At 39.9% G+C, this 10,398-nt stretch overlaps 1 protein-coding gene across 1 annotated transcript; it reads right to left on the bottom strand. All coding sequences in view use genetic code 11, as the record gives it.

The window, feature by feature from the left end:
• Nucleotides 1-3,840: 3,840 nt before the first annotated feature.
• EGR_00585 (putative G-protein coupled receptor) lies at nt 3,841-9,925 on the bottom strand (the record flags this gene model as incomplete). Its single annotated transcript, XM_024489834.1, has 3 exons — nt 3,841-3,941; nt 4,228-4,414; nt 8,939-9,925. The coding sequence occupies 3 exons, from the start codon at nt 9,923-9,925 to the stop codon at nt 3,841-3,843; spliced, it is 1,275 nt and encodes a 424-aa protein (XP_024355831.1).
• Nucleotides 9,926-10,398: the final 473 nt, after the last annotated feature.

Genomic DNA, 10,398 nt, shown 5'->3' with positions numbered 1-10,398 from the left:
CTCTTAGATTCACCAATCCGTTTACGAATGTGGTGCAAGATTCTGCCTTTACAAGACACACACGCAGCTACGGATTCTTGGGCTAACTTGACTCGGAAGAGCCGATGCCTTTTTAAGGATGAGCTTATGGTTGACAGTCGTTCCAGCCATCTCTAGGTTACGGTACTTTGTGAGCAACGTCAGTCATGATTCGCTTAATATCTGCTTCGAAGTTGATAGCTACTGCAGTTTCATTCTACAGGACACTAAACCCTAACCTCATTCACAATAATCTCTTTTGATCCATCTGATAAAATATAAGACCAATACCGTAGGTTTGGATCCCAATCCGTCAATATTTAATCTTTCAATTTTTGAACACCTACTGATAACTGGGATCTATAGTCCGAAGCCATTTTAACGTACCTCGAAAACGATGAAATTCCGGTATGAATGCTCCATAATGAATGACTAGTCGGTGGAGTCTGCGCAGCTTTAACACATTTGTAAGCCCTAGTATCCTTTTGATGTTGTCGACCAAGGAGATCAACTATGAAATCATAGTATTTAAGCTTTAACAGCCATTTGCTCAAGTCGAATTGGAAATTCTTAATGGTCTAATTGCGCGACCGTCATTTTCAAACCTTAAGTAAGCCTTTCTTATATGATCCCGTCAGAGCCAATGCAGGTTTAAATTGAAATTTTTTGTCCACCATTAACAAGAAAGTATTAATTTAATGCCAATTCGTATCAATATATCAAAGAGTAGTTTTGTAACAACCATTTTTTGAGGAGCAGATAACATTGAATAGTTAGGAAAATTTGGGTTAATTTTACCCGAAAAAACACACGTAGTTATCAGTCCTTAATAGAGCTTAATGAGGTACACTCTAAACTGTGCCATCTTATCATCCGATTAATTTCTTAAACTCATCGTGAGAAGATAAAGCGCCGCACTTGCTTTATCATGGTACTCCGAAGTCGCTTAGGGGCGATTCTTCCACTGCGTAGAAGGGTAAGGTGGATGATCTATGATGGGGTTTGCGCAGCTTTCATTTATATGATAAGTGACATGTTTATTCCCTCCGCCTCCTTCTGTAGAGGGTAGACCTCCTCACTTTTAATTGACCGCTTAACTCTAATTAAGGAGAGGAAACTTTATTTATGGTTGTTTCTAAATTTGAAAAATATTCCCATTTATTTACTGAATGGTCTCTAAAAAGGAAAATTCTTGGGCTAAACAATGCGTTTGCCTCTATTTACATAGTCGGTTGAAATACAAGATATTCTCTACAAGTTTTACTCAGAAGCACTCGATTTGCTAACATAATGCTACTTGTTAAGTAGTTCACAAGCTAGAGCAAAATTCTGATTTATTACCATAAACTTTGTCATCCGCAATTAGTAGAGAACCCATCAGAATTTAAAATGCATAATTTAGCAAAAGCTTTCTCCTCGAGGCAATTAGTACAAGTGGCAATACATTGCCACAAGTAGGCAAACTACTTCATTCGCGGTAGTATGTAAAATGGTGAGTGTAAGCTCCATTATTCTTCTTACTTCCTCCGTTACGGTCGAGTATGCATGCCAAAGTGCTAGCTGCTTAGCGCATTCGCAAGTATGTACACCTCAAGGGCGATGCAAATTTTCACCGCTATGAATATTTGCAAAGTGATTTAAAAGGAGGAACAAAGAGTGAGTTTCTCGCAAGGTAGATGGTAAGGGTCATTCCACCCTACCCTTCCCCCCCCCCCAAATGATTTAAGTGAATCCTTGATGCGGATAGTACCGTCACAGTAAGGGCTTAAGGGGCTTTCAAAATAGTCCATTAATAGGCATTCTTCATCAGCACTTCATGGCGGATGAGTATAATTTACAGGATTAAATATTTAGAAACTTGACAAACTTTATTTTGAACTACCGGTGAATGCGATAATTTTTGTTTTTAATAGCAGCAATTCATACATTTGCTTCTGTGACCTTAGAGTAAAATCGACCTCCACGATGCAGTTTTGTAAGGTGGCAAAATCAATCGGGCAAGGCTGATAGCTAAATACAAAACTGAATGATCTCATCAAAAATAATGAATACGAAGGCGAATAAAACCTATCGTCTACAATAAATAATCGGCTTAGCAGTATTCTTTTCTGCTTACTCGTAAGGGGATATGTAGGGACTATTTTTCTGTCCTATCCTTTTCCCATATAAAAAATGCATATTTTATATCAAGTGCAAACAGAAGGGAAAGCTTACAAGTGTCAGTGAATCAGGTCTAGATTCCCAGAGGAATACAAGTAGTGAAGCGGATATAGCCGTTCCTAGTTATACCCTATGTGGGTCGTTTGCAGACCTGATATCTTGGCTGAGAGATGAATGAGGTCAATCAACTTCCAACAAAGGAAATCCAAACTCCCTTAGCACTACTTTTATTCAAATTTTTCAGAATTAAGTGCTGTCAATCACGGGACCCATTAACTTTTAATTAAATAATGGGACAGCTTGGCAGACTTTGTGACAGACACTAGCGTTTAAGGGGGCTTTTTATCACGCCGGTTAGGAGGTTTGAGAATCTGTGCGATTCCTTTGTTAAGATTGGCCCAGTCGCAGCGAATAAATTCTACTTAAAAAATTTTCCTTCCGAGAGGAAGTTAACAATAGCGTTTATCTGCCGAAATGCACAAGACGCAGTGAAATGGTATTTCCGGGTTTTAGGCGCCAACCAGATAGGCATGCACACCAAAGTAGGTCTAGACATTTGCAAAGGAGTGCAGTGAAAAATTCTTATCCTAGCCAGCAGCACGTGTTGGAAGACACATTATTGGTGCTGTTTCAGTGAAATATATGGAGTTTTTATTTCAAGCAGGCAAATGCTCTCTGGCTAAATCGCAGCACTTGTTTCAGTCTGCAGTGCGTGACAGCTATACCCTAGATGAGAATTAATTCATGCTATTTTAAGAGGCAAGACAGTTTTATGTCTAAGTTTGGCATTTATTCGTTCCGCAAAGGTATCGCAACACGAAACAAGATCTCGACATAATAGGCCGCCCTTGGCCGGGAGTTCAGCGCCTTCGCTACTATATGGTCATTAAATTAGGTGAAGTGTTTCTTGCTTTACAAACCTCGCAAAAAAACATTGAACTGCATAAAATCCTAACCGTAAATAAACCCTTAGCCGACATTTTAAGACCTCAAAACTACATAATTCGGTTGTTAGAGATGCCTACAATTTTGTTGCAGAAGAGGAAAATGGTCCTCTTTTCCAAAAAATAACTTTTCCGCTCAACGGACAATAAAATTCGTAAAATAACCCCCATGTTTAGCTGCTCAAGTATTTAGTAAGGAATTAGCATTTAAGTAATAAATAAATAAAAGTCTATCAATGTCTAGAATTTGCCCATTAGAGGTAGGAAATTTGCCACTTTTATAACATTACGTCCAAAGCCATTCCAAGCAGTTTTAACACGTTAAGGCGACAATTTTTATAAAACCTCACGTAAAAAATCAAGGTAGATATAGCTCCAAATAATTCACTAGACTGTTTCACTTGGATTAACATAAACTACTCTCGAGAAACATTCTCGAGTTCTTGTTAATATATCATTAAAATTACTTCCGGCATCCGCTTGAGAATTTTAAAATTCTATAAGGTTGAAATATGTATAACAACCCCCGGTTTTGATACGCTTAATTTTGCAGTACATGGTAGAGGAGTGTGTTATCCCCGCAAATCGAATGAGACAGAAAGCAACCCTTTGAGAGCGGCGGTCTACTAGAAGAGTGTGATCTGTGGGTCGTGCGGTTCTTGCGTACTTAGTAAATAGTTTTCAGCAAGATAGTAGATAATTTATGGTTGTACCTTAGTCATCTAACCGTGCGTGAGTCCTCCGTAGCCTCGAGCGTCTCGGAGTGACTGCCAGGGTTGATGGCACGACCAAACCGAATATGTGGTCGCGTTTTTCCGTCTGCGCAAAGGGTCGATTTCCATGCAGGCATCTAAACCATGGATGTGGCAGCATAAAAACGCCCCAACCCTCTTAAACAGAAAACAAGTTGGACTGGATATAAATGTTATTAACTCCAATACGTGGTAACAAAATCATAAAGACCACAAAGGAAGGTGTGAGATTCGCAAAAAATATCAGCACAGATCTGTACAGTGAGAAGGCTGTAGTGAGAAGAGGGCAGAAATATCGAAGAGCAGATGGAAGAGGGCCTATCCGGAGATTGGTCCTGAAGGCGTATTTTTACGGCGAAATTTAGCTGGGCAGAAAAGCTGGAGGAAGGTTGTGCGAAACTGCTGCGACATGAGACAGTAAAGCGCAAAGTTGATGCCACAACTGAGAAGAGTCAGAAGATCCATAAAATCTCCCAATGGATCGTACACCGTCTCCGAAAAGCAGTAGCCGCTTAATCCACTTACTAACAGTAGAATCGCCTGCGGAACGCAAGACAGTAGATTAGACGTTGCTCAAATTAACCTTGCACCATACAAATTGAGCTGGCTTTGGATACACTAAAGTACTTTTTATTTTAAATAGACTAAAAGTTAACGAAGTTTGTATTTCTTCATTTTTAAACTCGATATATGTCTTTCAAAGTTGACCTAAATATGTTTGACATGCAAATGCGCTTCTGTCAAGGCCCCGTAACTTTGGGCACAGAGATTGTGCTGCCTTGAGGCAAAAAGTGACATTTGAGAACATCTCAAAATAAGTCGTAACATTGGTCGTGCAATCTGCGCTTTTGGGAAAAGCCAAATTCGTGCCGCAGTTTTTTACTTTTGTATTGAAAACCAAGGAATTAGTCACTTTTCATCAAGTTCGAATTTTGACACCAAACAGTGCTTGTATAACAAGAGGAAAAAAAGAATACAGCCAACGGGTGGGGAATAAGTATTGAATGGACGTGATCGCCATCAGCCAAGCTAGCGCGACCCATCCACTCTTCTTTGAGTGAATGCAACAATAACGATCAATTAGTAAGAAGTTCTGGTATGAAAGGAGAATACAATGAGGCGAGTGCTTCCGGCTCGCAAATGAGTAATCTCCTTAAGAAAAGGACGAACGAGTGGAAGCAGCATGGTTGAACCGAACAGACGCTTAGATGATGAGCTTGATTAAGGGCCTTATGGTCACACAGGCTTTTGGAGTGGAGAAAGGAGACTTGCAGCAAAAAGCTCCAACTTTTTTGTCACTTATGCTTTTAGTGAAGCTTTTGCTTTTGTCAGTGAGGATTGCGATTTTTATTGCCTAAGAGCAATTCATTGTTTGAAGCAGCTCTCCTCAATTCTCCAATAGCACATCGCAATGAAACTTTTTAGGGTAACGGACGAAGCGGAAAATGCAACAAACTACAGCAAAGCATGAAAGAGAGGTTATGGGCTTTAAAACACAAAAACGGCAAAAGGAGCATAAAAGCTGCCTCTAGTCTGATGCAGCATCACGAATTTGCAAGTCCCGTTGTCAAATTTATGCAGTAAGTATTTGAAAATGTACTTCATTAGTAAGTTAAGTTTACAGTTCTATGATAATGATGAATGGCATTCTGACAATACGGCGAAACCTAATCGACGCTAAAATGACATAACTTTGACAACGCCAAGTGTATTGTATCCAGAAGTAGTATTTTTTTGCTAGCCAGTGTAAAAGCAATATTTTGAGTGAATTTTATACCCTGGAAAATGACTGGATCGCAGTTAAGAAGGGACGTCGAGCAATCGACCACTTTAAGTAAGGGGTGGGTTGGAAATTGGACAGTGAAACGCAGAGTCATGGAGAATGTCAAGCGCTAAAAAACCACATCGTAAATAAGCTAATATGTGGGGTAATTTCGCATCCCTTCAAATGGTTAATTTAGAAATGCTCCTTTGGATTTATCCTATAAGTGTTTGAATAGTTGCTTAATCGTGGTGTGGTGTAAGTGGTCCTCCATATGCATTTAAACCACGAAGGTGCAAGTGCAAGGCAGCATTCTAAACGATAACGGAATTAACAATGAAATCGTTAGGAAATAATGCTAAGGTTGTGAAGTCGCCAAGACCCTACAACTCTCAGAGAAATTCGCCTGCATTAGCTCCTTCTAAAACTGCTTTCTGAAAGCCACCAGGTCGGTACGTGGGAGATTAGGGCTGCCACCACAAATTAGGCAAGCCTTCGGCAGTGATTCGAGGGTATGCGCTTTGCTCATTTATAAACAAACTTCACCTAACCATCGAGCTAGCTGGTAAGACACATACTTTCGGCAGAAGTCGGTCAATCATGTTAATGGTTGATGCCTAGAAGTTGTGTGTGTCTACAAGCTCGACAGAAGTCCATTCTGCCTTCGTTAGCGGTAATGCCCTAAAAGAAGGTATTTTTTATGCAGAAAAATATCAACCTTGTAGGATTTTGAAAAATGGAATTAACTTTCGGCCTGTACCATGATAAAACAACTGTGAGAGCATCAGTGGGTCAACGCCTTCGCCACGCAGAGAACTGCTAAGGTAATAATTTATTAAATAAAGTGACGTAACCTGGGGAAATTAACAGTAAATTGCAGTTAAACCATACCAACTTTAATTTGCACTACCATAGCTAAGATATGCAGAAAAAGGGAGAGAAAGTAGTACATGAATAAGTTTTGAGAATAAATTTAGCTTATGTGTAAGTTATTACCACACAATTTACTTGTTTATTTAAAAGAGGCAGGTTCAAAGCTGGCGTTGAATGTTGATTTATTGATCAAAACACATTCACTAAACCAGAAAATACAACTTTTCTAGCATAGAATGCATTTTAAATTACAGAGACTGGGATAGGAAATAATTTGAGTCAAAATGGCTTCCAAAATAATAAATCAAACTGCTTTCGACTATTTAAGGAATAACTTAATTGACAAATTTTTAAGGGATGTATTTGAAAGCACGGCAAAACCTCGTAAGGGCTGATGAATGGTTTGTCAACTTCGTGATTTTTTTTTTTAAATTTAAACAACTGATTGTTTCCAGACCAGGAAGTGTTTAAGACGCGATGTGGTGGGTCCAGTTACCACAGAGTGACAAATCACACATGTCACACATATGCGACGTTGGTAGCGAAAGCACCAACGACTTGGATCTCTTGCTTGGTTACTTGTCATCATAACATACTGCCTTATTATTGGGCTAGATATAACACCTAAAATTTTTCTGCCTTCGGTGAAATATTCCGCCTTTAATGCTTCAGGAAACATGTGCGTACGTACATTAATCGGTCTATAGCCTCTTGTCGTGTCAAAGTGGGCCGGGATTGTCGAATATTCCTCGTGGAGCCCGACGGAGTGTGTGCTTAGCAAGTGGCAAGCAAGAAAATTTGTTTTATTAGTTTGTCGCTTGTTGAAGTCCTCAAGAAGGGATCAGTTTAATACCTCTTTTTACGATCCACGGAATTAATGGGCTAATAAATCTCGCCACATAATAAACTTTGAGGGGAGGCACCATCCAACCGTAATGGTAAAGGCAGAACCGCCGTCGCGCGGGGGCTGCGTCAGTGAGCTCAGCTGACGCGTCTCACGGAGTAAATGAATCGGTCTTCATGGCTGAACATTTAACGTCTTTAAGGCTGAAGCTCCTCAATAAAACATTTCTCACTTGGCATAATGCTTGATTTAGTACAAATACTTAATCAAACAGTAAAACAGCTGTCAATGTTTTCAGTGTCGTAAGATAGTGGAGCATCCTAGCGAGATCTCGAGTTGCTTAGGGCAGCCTGTTTTTTGGTGAATGAATGAGGCAAGGAAAGTGTGGGCGTAAGAAGTGGGTTATCAAGTAGGCATTGACATTACCCTGTAAAGCTTGATTTTTTTTAGTAAAACATCCCAAATAGTCAATGGCATGCTCATTGTGCAGATGCTCGTATTTTTTTTGAACGTAATTTCCTTTATCAGAAAGCAACTCAACTTTCATACAGTTTTTAGCTCCCATAAACCAAAATATAAATCGTATTTCCTCGATCAACTTTTATGCAATCGTATTAAAGCCATTTCCGGATGCAAATTTTAACGATGACCAAGGGGTGTGCAATTAAGAGGGTGAAGGTACCCAGCCTTAAACACGAATCTTTAATGGACCTTCATCATTTACGCCTTTAACTACAAATCCTAGAATCAACAACCACGCATTACCTATTGCCGAATTGTTTCAAGTAAGTGCCCAGATCTACTTCAGTCGGTAATTTTCATAATATCTGTGATTTCCTTATAAATAATGCGATTAGGAAAAAGTCTGCCTTTGCGATTTCACCTGAAAATGAGCAATTGAATGCGTGAAGTTTTAAAAGCAAGGACAAATAGTACACAACCTTGAACCTTCGCACTGAATAACTAAATTTTAATAAACAGTTTAGTTTGTTCTAAGTTAGGTTCTGAACTGGTGCTGTTAACATTCAGCTGAGTTGTTTGATAAACTTGTAGGTCTAAAATGGGTAATTATGAGCTATTTTTGAAAAGGGGATAATAATAATTAACCTTAATTATCTCAAATTCGTTCTACCTACCCATCCAACGTCTGCCTTCTAAATGAGATTAAGTCATATTACAATCATAAGACATCCTCACACCGGCTAACACTGAAATATAAACCACCATTTTTGATTAATATCCAGTCACCTGCAGACAAAATGGCCGCTATTAATATCACACGCCTAAAGCATTAAGTAAGCCAGCACTAAAATGCAAGCACGTAGCTACTTTAGCCTTGAGCCTATTCCACAGCACACTATGGCAACAGCTAATGATTTTAAGTTTAAAAGAAAATTCACTCCCAATGCATCATTCATTTCAACAGTTAGTATATAGTTCATTGCAGGTAAACCGTCTGCCGTCAGCGAATAACCGGGTATGTTTACCGTCTGTAATTGTCATGGCTCAATTCACTTAAAATACCGGAAATACTATGAACTTGATAAGCAATGTGATGGGTACGTATTGAGCGGGATCAACTCACTTGAGGCAGGTATGTCACAATATAAATCATCATGATAGCCAGGAGCATGTGAGTAGTGCGACTATGTGATCGTTCTCTCAATCTATCCGCCATTATCACTCTTTCCAGAGGATTCGCCACTGCCTCGCTCCACTCATTATCCAACTTGACACTCGCCAATGTCCTAGTCTCTTCTGCAATTCCATCCTCGCCACCACCCAGCTTTCCTGATGTCTTCCGCTGCTCAGCCGTCCGTCTTTGTGCTCTCGCTCGCTGGTGAATACTCACAACGAGGAGGGAAGACAGCGTAATCATGCTTGTCAGTGGCAAGAGCTTGACAAACACAGCAGTTGTCCAGTACACCAGCACTCGTAGCATCATATTATCTACGTAATTCACAGTATACATTTGCGTGAGGTTCATGTGCTGCACTGAGCTCAATTCCAGATCCCCTGGACCCAGATCGGAATTTGCTGACTCCACATGGTGCGAGATCATGCAGGGGATGGTAAAAAAGCAAGCAGTTAAGAGGACTATGAGAACAGCGAGTTCGGCACGTCGTTGGCTACAGAGCTGCTGACACTTAAGAAGGCAACGAGCGTAAAGGAGACGGAAGACGGCAAGGGTGATGATGATGCCACAAGAGAAAATGTGGAGAATATTTTGGAGATTTACGTGCACGAGAAGGTACACCGCCATGGGGTAGGGTAGAGAGCGCATTCTGCCACCGATTACGAAGTAGGAGACAAAAATAACGTAGAGGAACATGAGACAGGCGTCGGAAATGGCGAGACAGGTGAGTAAGAAATTGGTGGAGGTGCGCATGCGTCGTTGGTTGAGAACAACGATGTTAAGGAGGTTGGAGAGCACTCCTAGCGGACACCAGAAGAGCATTAGGTAGACATGGATGGTTCCGTAAATCCGATGGAACTCCACCAGACTGGAAATGGGTGTGCATTCGGAAAGCACCTCTGGTCGTTCTGCGATATTCAAGTTTGTCACGTTCATATTCACTTAAAAAGAATCAAGAATACCCGATCCTCGTATCAAGCATTCCTTTACCGCTGAGTGTAGATATGCGTCAGTCAATCGTAATGCATTATACAACTTGATTAGGTCTTCAAAGTCCTCTTTAATCCTCACAACGACTGCAAGTGTCCTGTCTTATTAAAAATAGACAATAAGCATCGTTGAATTTTCGAAAATGATATGAAGCAATACTCATTCTCGAGTAATCGAATTTGTAGTAAGCAAAATTACATGAAGCCATACGAAACCTACTAAAGGTACTTAGAGGGTCACGTTTATACCAATTCAAGATTTATTTTTACATTATACCTAAAATTACTTTAAGCACTTTAATTGCAATGTAGCAAAGTGAATAAGTCACTTCGCGATGCCATGATGAATAAAGTGCTGAAAAATATGGTCTTTGGTACACAATTATCACTCAATTAAAGATGAGATCCACGTTTAAAAAC

The sequence above is a fragment of the Echinococcus granulosus genome, assembly GCF_000524195.1.
Source record: "Echinococcus granulosus chromosome Unknown EG_S00002, whole genome shotgun sequence".
Classification (NCBI taxonomy): Eukaryota; Metazoa; Platyhelminthes; class Cestoda; order Cyclophyllidea; family Taeniidae; genus Echinococcus; species Echinococcus granulosus.
Note: the sequence above shows the minus strand (reverse complement) of the source record. Positions and strands in the feature narration are given on the sequence as shown.